Here is a 15,598-nt window from a genome sequence, read left to right on the forward strand (position 1 = left end):
GCATATTCTCCAATAATGGGAACATAGGCATTGTCACATGCTCACTTGCGCATACCTAGTGTGCCAAGGCGCCTACTCGACAAAAAAGTATCGGCAAAGTGGAAGGAAGAAGCAAGGAAAGCTTCCTTTTAAAACACTTCCAGCTACCATGCACAGATGATAATGATGTATGGATTTTATTGGCACAAGAGTCAGATATGGCAAAAGTGTGCCAAGCTGAAGATAATAAATGAAGTGCCGAAGGTAGAACATGACATATGTCAGGGTTGTGAATCAGGATGTGAATGGTACGTATGACTTGCTTGTGGAGAGGCTTAAAATTAGTCCCCCGTTAAGTGTGTAAAACGTACAGGTATTAAAATAATGGCAGTGGCTGGGGTTGCATGCTATGAACATGAAAGTGCTGTTAACAAGGGATTATGTACTGAACGAGTGAGTAACAGTAGCACTTGTACCTCATCAGTGAGCCATTGAACGTAAGGGCTAGGAGACATGTGCTTACTAAGATGCTGTTGCTGCAGCAGCTTCAACTGAGAGCATCTGCTACTTATACCTTGGTCGGATAACTTGCAGTCTGCCAGCATCTCACAAAAGCGTTCAAACAAACTTCCTGGTGAATGCGGGGTGCATTGGAATGTGTTGCCTGTATGCTGAGGAAAAGCACTGTTGTCGTTGAACTTCTACTTCTCGACACCCTAAAAAGACCTGAGCGACCAGAAGCATCTCACCACATTTATCGCAAACAGGAGGATCAGCAGCGGTAATGAGTAGGAGTGAGTTCAATATTTATGACCTATCCTAAGACCGTAGGAAGTAACCTCAGTCTGCCGTGCCTTTCTTATTGGTGGTAAGTTCCATAAGTCTGCCTTGATAGCGTGAAGATTATTCAGTGTCCCACGTACGTTAGCAATCTCGCCTTAGTTTCTTGCGTATGAAGGGCATTAAATATATTATATATATAATATTTGGGGTTTTACGTGCCAAAACCACTTTCTGATTATGAGGCACGCCGTAGTGGAGGACTCCGGAAATTTTGACCACCTGGGGTTCTTTAACGTGCACGTAAATCTAGGCACACGGGTGTTTTCGCATTTCGCCCCCATCTAAATGCGGCCGCCGTGGCTGGGATTCGATCCCGCGACCTCGTGCTCAGCAGCCCAACACCATAGCCAAAATATATTATATATATATATATATATATATATATATATATATATATATATATATATATATATATATATATATATATATATATATATACAGAATGTACAGCTAAGGAAGAATAACATGGTTTTATAGTCAACATTGCAGCTACGCGGTCGGCAAGCATACTACACTCGATGCCTATGTGGCGAAGTGCCCGGCACAATATGAGATGCTGACGAGATGCGTACAAAGCGCAGAGGATTGAATTAAGTTCAGTAAACACAAGATTTTAATTCTTTCGAAAAGAAATTAAGGCTTTCACGAGGCTCAATGCAACTGTATATAGTATTCCATTTTGTAGTTTTGCTTGCTTGATGTGTCGTGCAGCCGACAAGAGTGCGTAGGCCTCCCCTGTAAAGATGCTCGTTTCCGTGTGCAGATAGCCTGATGTTGGGAAGGATGGGCTGACTGCGGCATAAAAAACGCCGGCATGCGACTTTGAAGCACTTGTGTAGAGTTCTGGGCACGAGTACTTTTACCGAATTTCTAGGATCTGCGTTTTAGATGTATTTCTGGGAAATTCTTCGTGTCATCTACAAAAGACTTCCAGAAATCTTTAACCTGCTACAGCCACGCTCGCAATGGCTTGGCTGTAGCCATTTGCGGATTTTCAAAGAGTGCGACAGCCACTGCTTCGCTGAGGCTCCTACGCGCAGCGAGAAAGGCCCTCTCACCGTTGAACGATTGTGGAAAAGAGTGGAACAAGTCGTATTATTTGCGGTTTCGTTACAAGGATGTTCAGGATCAGAGTGGCTTTTCAGGAAATCCATGAAACTGGACAACGGCCTTCGCAGATGGAATGACCACTCATTGGACTCTCATTACAGACTTTGTACGGGGATAGTTCTGAAAGCTCCTGTTGCCCTGCGGATTCCTAAATGATGAACTGGGTCAAGCATTTTCAGGGCACTTGGCGTAGTAGATTAATACACCACAGAAACGTAGTCTAGATGCGATCATACAATACTCTTATAGGGATTCGGTAAACATCTTCTGTCACTGCCCCAGTTGGTGTGGGAGATAATTTTCCGTATGTTCATTGTTTTCAGGCGTTTGGTCTTGAGGTATCTGATGTGGGGGTATAATACTTAGTTTGCGATCGGGTGTGACACTTATGAATTTATGTTCTTTGTTCACAGGATTTTACTGCCCTTGAAGTTCGATAGTGAGGTCAGGGAGCAGCCCTATCTTCCTTGCAAAAACGACACGGGAGCTTTTATAGAGGTTGATCTCAAAACCGTTTTCACCTGCCCATTTGGATATTTTCCTTAGTTCAAGCTGACCTTGCCTCTCGCAGACTGCATGGCTACCCGATTGAAAACCTATATGTACGCCATCTACACAAGCAGAATAGAAAGTGCCTGCAGGTAGTGAATAACGGAGCGTGTTCATCTTCACAATGGAAAGGCTGCAGCTGAGGACGCCTCCCTAGGGTACTCCAGTTTTCGGTATAAATGAAGGAGAGACTCCGTTGCCTATTTTAACGCGGAAAGTGCGTTTTTAAGATAACTCTGAATAACGTTCAGCATCTTCCCTTTGATACCCACTCGCCACAGGTGACGAAGAATTCCGTAGCCCCACGTGGTGTCAGAGGCCTTTTCCATGTCAAGGAAAATGGATAAGCACAATTGTTTATGGACAAAAGCATCCCGAATATTGGCCTCAACACGCACGAGATGGTTAGTTGTTGACCGGCTTTTTGTAAATCTGCATTGGTTGAGATCAAGCATTTTGTTTGTTTCAAGGCAATGTAGAAGGCGACGATTTAGATTTTTTTTCGAACCACTTGCATAGGCAACTTGTCAGCGCTATTGGACGATAGCTCGTTACTGAGGAGGGATCTTTGCCCTTTATAACAAAGGAATGAAAATGGCTTCTTTCCATAAGGATGAAGATGCCCAGAGAGTATTAAATAGTGCGAGTAGTTTGATTTGTGTGTCTTTGTTGGTGGTGAAGCTGTTTAATCACCTCGTAGATAACTCTCTCCGGACCCAGAGCAGAATTCTGATATGAATTTAAGGAAGCTTTCAGTTCAGCAATACAGAAAGGCTGGATAGAAGGTTCGTTTGGGCTACATTTACGATTGGGTGGCTACCTTTCCTCCGTTTCTGTGTTTCAGGAAAGCAAGGTATAGTGCATAGAGCTAGAAACGCACTCAAAGTGCTCACCAAGAGAGTCGGCTTGGTCCTTCAGACTGTCTGCTTGTTCGTTTACCAAGGGCAACGGACGCATTCCCTGCCCCTTCAGCCTTCTCAGCCCGTTCCATACTTGACCCTGCTGTGTGCACAAATTAACACCAGAAAGAAACCTCTCCCAGCTTGCCCTCCTTGCTTGCCTTCGCGTCCTCCTTCATTGCGATTTGATCTATTTCGATGCTATAAGGTTTTCCCCCTTAAGATATTGACGAAGAATTCCCCATGCTTTGTTTTGTTTCTTTTGCGCATGCCTACAGTCATCCTTCCACCAGGGAACTCGTCTTTTCATGGGTTCCCATTTGTCTACGGGATGCATTTTTCGGCTGCGTGTAATATAAAACCGCTCAAGTACGCTACTGCGTCGACTATGCTAAATACACTGTAAAGTCTTGTGATCTATAACATGATTCTTTGAAATGATCTCAGTCGGCAGAAATTTTCCACCGAGGAACATTGGAGGGCATTCGTATTGCTTTATCAGGTTTGGGTTTACAGGAAAGTGGTCATAACAGTACATGACCGGGGTAGTTGAAGAAGTATGGGAGAGGCCTTTGCCCTGCAGTGGGCGTAACCAGGCTGATGATGATAATGGTCATTTCTAAAGGTTTTTTTATTAAGCTCCATTCTTAATATGGAAAGATGGCTGTAGAGCCAACTGCTAAATCTATTGAAGAGTACGAATTATGTTAGACAGTGTGACAAGTGGGGTCTCTCTCATTAAAGTGAAATGTGGCAGGGTCCAACCCTCATGTGCTTGGGTACGTTGTGTCGCAACACAGCGAACGCCTGCTGACGCAGATGCCTCTGCAGTGGTACCAAGCACAAAGGATGCATCTGCTGGCTGAGTGAAAGTGCATACCACGCCACAAGAATACCGCCGTAAATCTTGCTTTGAGCCGAAGGTGGTTAGCAAACATCCCCAGTGTGCAATGACATTAGTGAACAAACACCTAGAACTCGCTGCTGTAGGGACGACGGCAGTTCTTTACAACTCCAGAAGAGGTATGCGGGGACGCCCGAGTTCGGAAAAGTTCGCGATCGGCATCTCCGAGAGCTCTGGTGGTGTACCTACAGACGAATGATCCAGTGGTATCAATAGATAAAACTCATCTCTCTACACGCATCCAGTTTAATTAGATTCACTCTTGGATTATCAGAACTTGGACGTTACCTCATGGGCGGCAGAAAAAGGAGCCATTTGATCAACTTATCTCGGCTTCCTTGATTTCTTTATGAATCCATCCAGTGCTTTACGTGTACCCTTATTGTTTTCTAAAATCACTAGAGAGAAGCATGGCGCTGTGATCGTCCAACCACCATGGACATGATGGGTAGAACGGCGACATGCCTTATCTTCGTTGTGGGGTATTCATATGTTCTTGAGGCTTTGTTTATTACGCTTCACCTGGGCCTCAATTGGCCCACATTTTAAAGCAATTAATAGTTTTAATGCAGAAGCTAATAAGACTCTGCATGTGCGAATAATCGATGCTAATTGCAGTAGTTCCGCTTGTCCGTGCATCAGTGGTGTAACAGTTTCAAAGTCGGGCTACTGTTCTAGAGGGCCTGTGTTCGTATGCTGCCGTCAGAAAATAATATTAATATTCAAACATTTATATCGCACTACTTAAAATGATCACATTGCAAAGTCAAGAAGTCATTTAAAGACCAAAGGAGGAAGTTTAGGCAAATCCATTTACCACTGATCATTGCCATCTGGTTGAGCAGCCCTGCGTTTAGTTTTCGTAGACAGAAGTGCCACAGTTTCCTCGAGTAATTGTACGAAACTATGACTTCAGCAAATAAATTATTGAAAAAAATTCACCGAAAATAAGGGTACTCCCTACTGCGAAATTTGAGCGCAGCTCTATACGTGTTCTCATTTCGAGATAAATTGGCCATTGCGAACGTTCTGTCTCGTGGGGCAGGTTCCAGAGGGGCCGAAGTGGAGAAGCGACTACCTCGCTAATCGGGAGATCAGGAGAGGCAGCGCGTGCGTGACGCGTGGGGGTGATTCACAGCATTCGCAGCAGGCGAGCCTCCACTCATGCAGCGCTTTGGCGAACAGACCACACGCGCTGCTCTGCCGGTATCTCGTAGCCATCTTCAAAAAATTAAAAATAAATGGGGTCTTAGGTTCCAAAACAGCGATCTAATTATGAGGCAGGCCGTAGTGGGGAACTCTGGAAATTTGAACCACCTGGGGTTCTTTAACGCACACCTAAACCTAAGTACAGAGGTGTTTTCACAATTCGCTCTCGTCGAAATGCGGCCCCCATAGCCGGGATTTCATCCCGTGACCTCGTGCTCTGCCGTCGAGCACCATAGCCACTGAGTAGCCGCAGCGGGTCGTAGCCATCGTCGCGATAGTGTCCGTCTTGCGCGGCACAACGCTTTTTTAACGCTTTCACCATACCCTCCTTGTCTTTCCGCCTCGTGGTTGTGCTACATTCTCCTCACGCTTCCACAAATGTGGATTTCTCCCTGTGAGAACTCAAGTCTAATACAGCGTGCAGCCAGTGAGACGGTAAAGTGCGCATGAAACTTATTCATATTGAGTATTGAGTACATAATATAAAAGGACGTAGGCGCTAGACTGTAATTACGCATGAAAGTGCTATTGGCGTTTCAGGCCGTGTTTTCAATTCTCATCTCGTGCTTCGTGAATGTATAACGCGGTATAGTAATAAAATACTCACGAGTCAACGACGCAGTGCGCTGCGGTTACGACATAGTTGTGGGCAATCAAGCTGCCGCCGCAAACTTGCTTCGTCCTTGTCGTTGGGGTAAGGTAGCGTGTGCTTTCGATATACACCTTTAAGACAATGGGAACAAGAAAAATTTGTCAGCTTACTGATAACCATGCAAAGGAGCATATTCGAGAAGTGTTTTTACCCGGATTAAGCTGGGGGTCTAAAGCGTGCAGTGTAAGAAAGAAAGTTAAGACAATAATGACAACGTATCGAGCACTGAAACGATTAATGTAAGGTGTATCGTTAAGGAAGCAAGAAGTATAAGTAAGATGTATGATGTTGTTTTGCCATGCAAGTAAGTAATGTTAGCTCTTCAAGAGCCTCTGCTCTGTATGCGTCACTGAGAAATCACTCTGCGAGGTATGAAGAAAATAATTTGCTCTGAAAGTAAATTTCAAACCGATGGCTCCTTCTCCAAGTGAAAGAGGAGGAAATGAATACTAGGACAACAGTTAACTGCATTCAGGGCACGACGAGTACATACGAGTAGACGAGGTTATACCCTGCGATGATATATGGGCATCCCTTACGTATCCCCCCCTACCCAAAAGGAAAAGAAGACCATTTACATATAACAGAGACCCGTTCTTACAATCCATGGAAGACGCGTTCTTGAAATTGCTCTTCCCATGACTATTCTAGACGCAGGCGTTGATCGGCCACATTCTGCAAGAAACAGAAGCCATGCGGCCATTTTTAAATTATTTTGCTTCTATACAGTGTTGTTCGAACAGCAGTCTGAAAATTTTCCGATTTGTACGAACTTTATAAGAAATCCGTCGCGACGGTAGTTCTGTGGATACGACTGCCTGTGCTGCTGAAGTCGCGGATTTGGTTTTCTACCGCAGTGGTCTAAGTTTATTGGTTACGAAATTAAAATAAATTATGAGGATCCCAAGCACTGTGTGAATCAATGGAAACGAACCTTTTCTGCTGTTTGGCTTTATTCAGGATAATCAGCGGTTGTAGGTGAATGTTCAATTTCTTCACCGCGTAGTCCAATACGAGAGTGGTGAGTTCATGTTAATCGTTATCTTGCGGGAACTATTGCCGTTTGCGTAGTACACAGAACACACGTGAGACGTGTTTGCTTGAGGCGTTGTTGTGCGTCATTGTGCGCAATGCGCCTCTCCCGCTCTCTCCCCGGTATATGTGAACTGCGAAGAATGGGTGGAAAGGTGGTTAAGGCTCATCACATCGGCAACTTGAGGTGGTCGCGGGACCATTTGCGACTGGTGTCCAAAAAAGCGGAAGGAGGCGACTGATGCTAAAACCGGCAAGCCCGGATGAGCGTGACGCGCAAGTCGCAATCCCGCAGATTATCGTTCTCAGCGAGAATTCTTGGCATCTAGGCAGTTCCCGCGCACTTAGCCTGTTTCGCATTGTGGCAACAGCCATAAATTTTGATTCGAGCGAAGTGGAAGACGTTGTCACTGTGCCGATGCGCTCTTGTATGGTGTCAGCTGTGGAAGCGCGGAAACCTCCGAAGGAAAAAGCGACGCTAGTGGGTGTGCCCGTGCCTCCGTTCGCGATAAGTGGCCGGTCACGCAAGCCACCTCCTGCCCGAACTCTGCGCGCATGACGAGTATGTATTATCGAGAGTAACTTGTATTTAGTAGCTCGCGCTGTGTGAGAATCGGGGCAGAATTTTTGTTCTTTCTCTTGCTACTGTTTAGATATCTGCAAATTCTACCGCGTACATTCGACACATTGCTTGAACTGCCACGTCCCAGCAGCACGAGGCATGTCACCAATGACAGGCCTGCAGTGTGCCACGGTGGAGCGGACTTCGTATCTGGGGCAAAGCAGGAGGACGCCGGTTGCGAACACATAACCTTCGGCACGCGATTGATTTGTTTAGCAGTTTTTCGACCATGGTGGCGCGACTGAAAAATGGAGCAGAGAGTGACAGACCCAACATTATCGCTTATTGAGAAAAGCGACAACTTGCGATCATTCGCGACCGGTCGCGCGACTACTGCCGATCGCCGGATTGCATGAGCCTTTATTCACTCATTTTGCGACTGCGTCGGTTCGTCCTATTCTCTGCTTCCTCTCCCTATCTCCTGGTTACTATTTCATCTAGATTCCTCCTGGACTTCCACATTAACATAAATGTAAGCGCTTCAGTTTCTGGAATGTTTTGGCGGCGGTTACGGATAATTACAGCTGTGAGGAGGCTGATGCGGGGACGCCCAGGCAGCTCCAGGGGGTATTTATTGTGCACACGCGACGTGACGGAAAGACTCAAAGGAGTTTTTGGAGTCGCCTTTCCTCTCTACTTCGCTCCTTCTGTCTATCTGAATCGCCCCCCCCTCCCCCACCGTGCATTCACAGAAAGGCGGCGAACACTCGAATGTCGGAGAGGAGCTTAGCAGTTAAACAGGAACTCTTTAAAACATCTTGTACACTAAACTGTCGTGAAGGAGGCACTATTTTCAGGTGGCTAATTCAGCGAGCTAGGAATCGGGAGAATAAACGTTTAACCCGCAACTCAGCTGTAGTCTAAAGACGCATTACTCACTCCTTACTGTGCTGCCAACTTTGAAAACTGCTCTCATTAAGAATGCCGCCATTAGGTAGGAGTAGGCAGTCTACTGAAAATAAATTATTAGAAAAAGATACAGGCAATAGAAGAAAGAGTAGTGAACCGTGGAAATAATTGAAATAATAGAAAAATTGCAAGTAGCTGGAAAAACAAGTGCGAAAAAGATACAGAAAGAAGTAAGGACGGTAGAATATAGAAACACGACTCATGAAGGTAATAATTCAAGTGCAATAGAACGCAAATAGAAACATGATTTCATCGGTAAGAAATAGGAGCACTGTCATTCGCCCTACATCAAACTCCCGTTATTCTACATTAACCCCAGCGGAGCGAAATGTGTGGTCAAGTTCCTGTGGAGCCCGCTTGACGTTTTTGCGCGTTCAGTATATACTGGGACTGGTGATATCCAATAGTGCACTGCTAGTTCTTGGCTCTTCCTTAGTTGCTGTCTCCCATGCACCGGAGCCCCTTCTGTACAGTCGGCTAAGGGATGGCAAAGGTACCTCCGTGTATCACCCTGGGGATCTCTGTGGCTTCCACTGATTTGCCTTTGACGCCTACAGGGTCCGAGGACGTACTTTGTAACACCAGCACTTCGGGCCCGGCTGCGATTGTGCGGAACTTTACGAATAGATGGGCCCCTCCTGCTGCGTTTTCTAGATCACAACGGCTTTTCGTAGTGAGAAGTGACGAACACTTACCGCAACGAGTAAGTACTAAAATATGATTTGAAATGGATTGCTAATAGTTGCATTTGTTCAAATTTTTTCGACTGCCATATCTTGAGCTCCACGAATCGCAGTGTATCATTTTCGCTATGATGAATTTTATAAATAGGCAGCAATTTACATATAGCCCTATTGATACGCCATATAGAGTGTATTATTTTATGTAGTTTAGCAAAACAAGAAAAAAAATTAATATAAATACTTTTCTCACACATATCACTGTTTTTTCTGCGAGTATCCTCTAAGGCTAGAAATAAAGGTGACCAGGTTTTTATGCTCTTACACGGGAAATATTGTTTACCTTTTTTAACTTTATTAAGACTACATGGTTAAGAAAACCATGCGTGTCAGAATAGGATGTACATTGTGCTCGGGTTAGTGGACGCTCACGGGACTGCTAGTTTTGGTCGAATTATCTGTACGGTGTAACAACAAAGGACGGAATAGTAAACAGGTTCAAATACTTTTGCCCTGCTAGAACAAGTCTTTCGTCATTGAGAGACTCATTTAATGCATTACACCACCTGTACACGTTGTCGGTCAATCGCTCACAGCCCTCGAACTATCGTCACCGCTGACAAAACCGTTGTTTAAAGCGTCACAGCTTGCCGAAAATCCAGCCTGCTAAGCCGCAACAAAAAAAAAGCAAGTTTGTTTGGCAGCTGTCGCAATAGCTGATTGCACATACGATTGGTCGTCTATGAATGTTCCTGAAACGCTGTAGTTGTTACACAAACACAAATTAAGCTTCTTTGGAAGCATAAGTGAGCTCCATTGACGATGCTGACCCCTTAATATCACAAGTATATCCAGTTATTACCGTAATGGAGCTTTAAAGTTGTATTTCATGGCTGTCATAGGACCACGAGAGCGTGCTGAAACTAACAGTCGAACAGGCCATTAGTAACATTTCCTCGTAACCGTATTGTACAATTTTCCTCTGAGGTATCGAATTAGAGGGTGTCCTCTTTTAAGCATCTACCTATGTAGCATTGCTTTAATATCGCTGCGGTGCCCAAAATATTGCAGAACCTTGCGTGCACATTCATCGTCATCGTCAGCCTGGTTGAGCCCACTGCAGGGCAAAGGCCTCTCCCATGCTGCTTCAACTATCCCGGTCATGTACTAATTGTGGCCATGTTGTCGCTGCAAACTTCTCAATCTCATCTGCCCACCTAACTTTCTGCCGTCCCCTGCTACGCTTCCCTTCCCTTGGAATCCAGTCAGTAACCCTTAGTGACCATCCATTATCTTCCCGCCTCATTACATGTCCTGTCCATGCCCGTTTCTGTTTCTTGATTTCAACTAAGATGTCACTAACTCGTGTTTGTTCCCTCACCCAATGTGCTCTTTTCTTATCCCTTAACGTTACACCTATCATTCTTCTTACCATAGCTCGTTGCGTCGTCCTCAATTTAAGTAGAACCCTTTTCGTAAGCCTCCAGGTTTCTGCCCCGTACGTGAGTACTGGTAAGACACAGCTGTTATACACTTTTCTCTTGAGGGATGACAGCAAGCTGTTGTTCATGATCTGAGAATGCCTGCCAAACGCACCCCAGCTTATTCTTATTCTGCGGACAGTACAGGGCCTTATTGACTTTATTGTTGTATTGGGGACTATGCGAAGCGTGTAGTTCGACGTCTTACTTGATTGCCTTAATGTTCGTGCATTTTTTAAGGCAATCCCTTATGCTTTCGTAAACAAGGTATGGAGGACGCCTATGAGTAACCCCTTTCTGCGATGAATTTGTCACAAGCATGGCCGCAGTAGTCGTTTTAGCTATGATTCTCATGGGATTGAGAACTGTCTTCCTCTTGCTCCTAATTGCCTCGAGAGATGTAGAACATCGCATTCATCCCACAAGCACTGTCGAATTGGATGCTCTCTATTCCGTGCATTAGGGAGGGAAAAGGCTCCCGTTTTTTGATGATTATAAGTTATAATATTTTCTGCCGTCTATAACATTCATATTGCATTTTTATTGTGAAACATGATGGCTGTCATATTCTCTCAGCATCTACAGCAACCACCAACTACGGCAAGCAACAGTGATAAGCATAAACACCTCTTACAATTGCGGCTGTATATGAGGGAGTGAACATCTTAAGCAAAACTTTAGTTGCGAATATACTCTTCTTTACGTATAGCCAAAGTTTGCCCGGTGATATAAAACTAGTAAAGAATTTTATATTAGACCTGTAGTTTGTTATGCTTAATGAAGTCCAGCTGAGGTCTACGCTGCGCACCTTAGATCCACCAAGCCATGTAAGTTTCTTGCACTAAAAATAAGGACACAGGAAGCTACATCATCGGTACATACATTTGTAAATTACGCATGATATAACTGATGGTAAGCAAGAACTTACCTGGGTCGCTCATGTTTTTCCCAGAAACCTGGAAAGAAACAACCGTATTAGATGTGCGGCCGTACCAATGAGAGAAAATATTGTTAGGCAAACAGAATATTGTGTTCAAAGATTTTGCAGGTTTCATCATCTACGGTGACGTCAATAATAAATGGACATCAAACAATGGCACCAAATTATAATCTCGAGGTGGCGTGCGCTTTCAAAGGTGCATTTCTCGGTGACATCAGACCTACAAATATCTTCAAGGGGGACAAATAATGTCTTTCTGTGCTTATATTGCAATAAAAGGCTGATTACCAGCGAAAAAAGGTAAGCAAAGCTTACCTCAAAAAATCCGTAAGGAAGGAAGGAAAATTTGGAGAAGGAAAGGCAGGGAGGTTAACCAGTTTAGCTAAAAACCGCAGAAACCATATGTTAGCGCTACATCAGACATCTATCGGTTTCTCGTAATTTTGAAGTCTTGAGTTAGGAAAGCAAGCCTGGTGCTCTTGGTTTAAACCAACGTACTTATTAGGGCCAGTTTTTGTACCTTGGAGTAAAATATAGTCAGGTAGTCGTCACTCTATGCACAGAAGCTAGTTAGCGTTAGCACTTTCTGTACAATCGATGTGTAACGGACAATGCTTACCAAGAAATTTCACTTTGGCGAGCACTGCCGCATGGGTTATCTTTAAGAAGGTTATTGTCATGCACCGCCCTTTGACAGCAGTTCAATGCCTTAATCCCTGAAGATTGATATGGCTCTAGGCCTGCGTTTTATGAAAAGAAGGCTGAGTCGGTGGGCATCATTCGAAAATTATTTTTGACGACATATTTATATTGCAACTAGCATTTAAAAATACTTCAGCACCAAATAATTGAAGTGGCAGGGGCAGGTGCAGACACTACACCTTACTAATCTGCTGGGAAACTTGTCCGGCAGACCTATTGTAACAAATCTGAATTCCATTCCGGCAATTTACAGAAATAAAGAGTTGCATAATGTTCATAGAAATATTGCTGGTGTAAAACATAACAATGCACGCAAATAAAATTCGCGCAGTCATTATAGCACAGTTTTGTTAAATGAAACGTCATTGTTTTAGAGCAGAATAATACAATGCGTCCCGACACACTTTAACCCTGAGCCTACCAGGAATGTATTCATTAGCTTAGAATAGTTGACAGTATTAAAGTGTCTCGTACTAAGTTTCTGATCTTGATAAATTAAGTTTCACTTGAATAATTCTCCCACATACTAGCCGCGTAATAAGATATATGGCTTTTTAAAAATGCTTTCTTTTCAACTTATAGAGTGTGTAATCCACACGACTATTGTGAAATTCACTACTTCATTACACAGCAAAGTCACTTCGAGCATTCGAGCTGACGGCATTCTTACTTGCTTAAAGTGCATCCGATTTACAGGCGTCCTGAACGAAAAGTTATTCAAGGTTTAACGCTGGGTATTTATACTCCAGGCGATGTCTACACTGCCTAACGATCAAACCTGTCGTTTTATGTACGAAGTGACAGGTGCTGGAAAATATTTTTTTCATTTCTCACTTCTAGCGCAACACAATGCAGTTCCTAAATATATATGCTCTCTTTCCAAAGCTATTTACTTTAAACGTTGCAGTTGTGATTGAAGCAAGAGCAGTCAGCTGTGACAAGAAACCTCGCCTGGGACAGTGAATGCTGACCGTCACTGAAGATAAGAACACGAAGATAAAACATCCCAGGGTAAATGCGGTTCCGACGTAGGCCACGGGAATGCTGTGTTGCGCGTTCTTCCTTGACACTTTTCCCATCAAGCCAGCTCTTAATTTCGTTGCAGCGTCTATAAATAGCCGTGGCCGCCGACGTATGCAAAATTATACAAAAGTTAACAACGTCGTCGCCAAGCTGGAGCACGATCGCAATGCTTTCTTTCTTTCCTTTCTAGCTATCACACACGCAGAAACGAGCCCATTCAATCATTTATACCTATGGAGAGAGAGGCTTTTCGGCTGCCATACTACCCTGACACGGCCATTTGTTGCTTACACAAGCTGTCTATACTACGTCTGATGTGCCTTAACAAGTGTTTCCCGCAGATGTTTTTGGTTGTACGCGTAGAACGATCTTTTATATGTACAATTACTAAACGAACACTCAAGCTGCTACTTCTTAATGAGGCTGATTGAATACAGAATATCATATTCCAGCAGAAAAAAATAGCAACATATTTATGTCGAGTGCGTCAGATTGAAGTATAGGTTCAATATAAAAGCAAAAAACTACGGGGACAGTCATTTGTGACCGGGGTATCCCACAGACGGCAAACAATCGACACTGGAATTCTTTTCGTGTGGTCTCGCTAAATAAAGACGCAGGCGTATACAGGAGTTGCCGCGGCTAATGTTAACTTTGAAATGACCATCAATGCGAAAACGCATGAGCCGCATAATGCTGTAGTACTGGAATACATTGTTGTGACCTGAGCGCATTTGATGCACGTTGGCTCTTTGGGCCGAGAACTCTCGCAAGGTCGCGCAGAAACAATTACCGTGCGAAACCTATCATGCCGAGAAACTAAATGAACGATATAATATTACTTCTATAGAATGGTTCAGAGGAAGGGCTTGTGCGTTCCGTGCATACTCATTGATCTCTTTGGTGTAAACTTTATACCACAGTGTGCTATTCCATCTGTCAGCCCCTTTCTTGACGTTGATCTCTTGTTACTTGTGAAGTGGATAGTACCGTTCTCTATACTACTAAAGCGCTACAAGTGAAGACCTTTATTAAACACTACAAGGATGCTTGCTAAGAGAATAGGAAGCTCAGAATCACCTGTAAAAAGAAAGGCTTGGCTGTGAACACGTGAACTGAAAGGTGGAAAGAAATGTATATTTTCCTACTCGGCATATTGATACCACTAACAGCTTTAGATGTTTTATAACAACCACAGTAGAAAGGCGATATGTAGGAATGGTATAAATTGTTTGGCTTTATAGGAATGAGGGCCGCATTGCATTTATCAGGCAGCCGTGAATTAGAAGGGAAAATTTGTGCAATGTGGAAAACTGAAGTGGAAAGCGACAATTCCTAAAGCAATATTCAAGAACAAGCAAAACGTTTCTCCTCTGCACTATATATGTCTCACGCACACCGAGCTTTATTCGTGAACACGGCGACAAAATGAATGAACATGCCATTTCAATGCAGAAATTATTCTTGCGCGCTGAAGGCTAGTTCTTCGTTATATTATAGATTGGGACAGCGTAGTGTGCTCTCGTTGACAAGACATATGCAGTCTTCACTATCTTCACTTGCACTGTAAATAGCGTGATCATACTCACCGCAAGAAGCTTTCGGACAAACTGTTCGTTTGTTTGAAAACATCTCTACGATGTTTCGAAGGAACTCTTCGGCTCTGGACTGCTCTTCATCCACTGGAAGGGAGTGGGGAATGTAGTGGCCCAGTTTAGAACCTATGTGGTTGGAGGGTATTAAAGGAGTTTTGTTTCTCTTCTGCACCATGATGATAGCGGGACGGTCATGTTTGCTCGAAATCCCATAGAGATACCCGCACAGGAATCAAACCTTGCATACAACGTATGAAGGGTCTCCATGTAGCCATGATTTTTTGCGAAATATTCACCTAATCTCAGTAGGTTCCTTGTTATGTTCTACATTACATCTTCATATGATGAGCTGCGCAGTTTTTTTTTTGCGCACTGACCAATGCCCATTGCGCAGCCTACCTCTCAGGAGCTGAATGTCATAAGTCGTAGACTAAGTACCATGCAATTCTGTTGGAGGCGCAGGATTTTT

At 44.0% G+C, this 15,598-nt stretch overlaps 1 protein-coding gene across 1 annotated transcript in view; it reads right to left on the minus strand.

Moving 5' to 3' along the window:
* LOC142563317 (trypsin-1-like) overlaps window positions 1-15,233 on the minus strand; it is a 29,220-nt gene extending 13,987 nt beyond the window's left edge. Inside the window, exons 1-4 of the mRNA XM_075673876.1 lie at window positions 15,124-15,233; window positions 11,798-11,825; window positions 6,747-6,820; window positions 6,101-6,216 (exon numbers count right to left, since the gene is read on the minus strand). Coding sequence (XP_075529991.1) covers window positions 6,101-6,216; window positions 6,747-6,820; window positions 11,798-11,810 — 203 coding nt within the window. The 5' untranslated portion in view covers window positions 11,811-11,825; window positions 15,124-15,233. The remainder of the gene's footprint in view (window positions 1-6,100; window positions 6,217-6,746; window positions 6,821-11,797; window positions 11,826-15,123) is intronic.
* Window positions 15,234-15,598: the final 365 nt, after the last annotated feature.

Source organism: Dermacentor variabilis, chromosome 11, assembly GCF_050947875.1.
Source record: "Dermacentor variabilis isolate Ectoservices chromosome 11, ASM5094787v1, whole genome shotgun sequence".
Taxonomy (NCBI): domain Eukaryota; kingdom Metazoa; phylum Arthropoda; class Arachnida; order Ixodida; family Ixodidae; genus Dermacentor; species Dermacentor variabilis.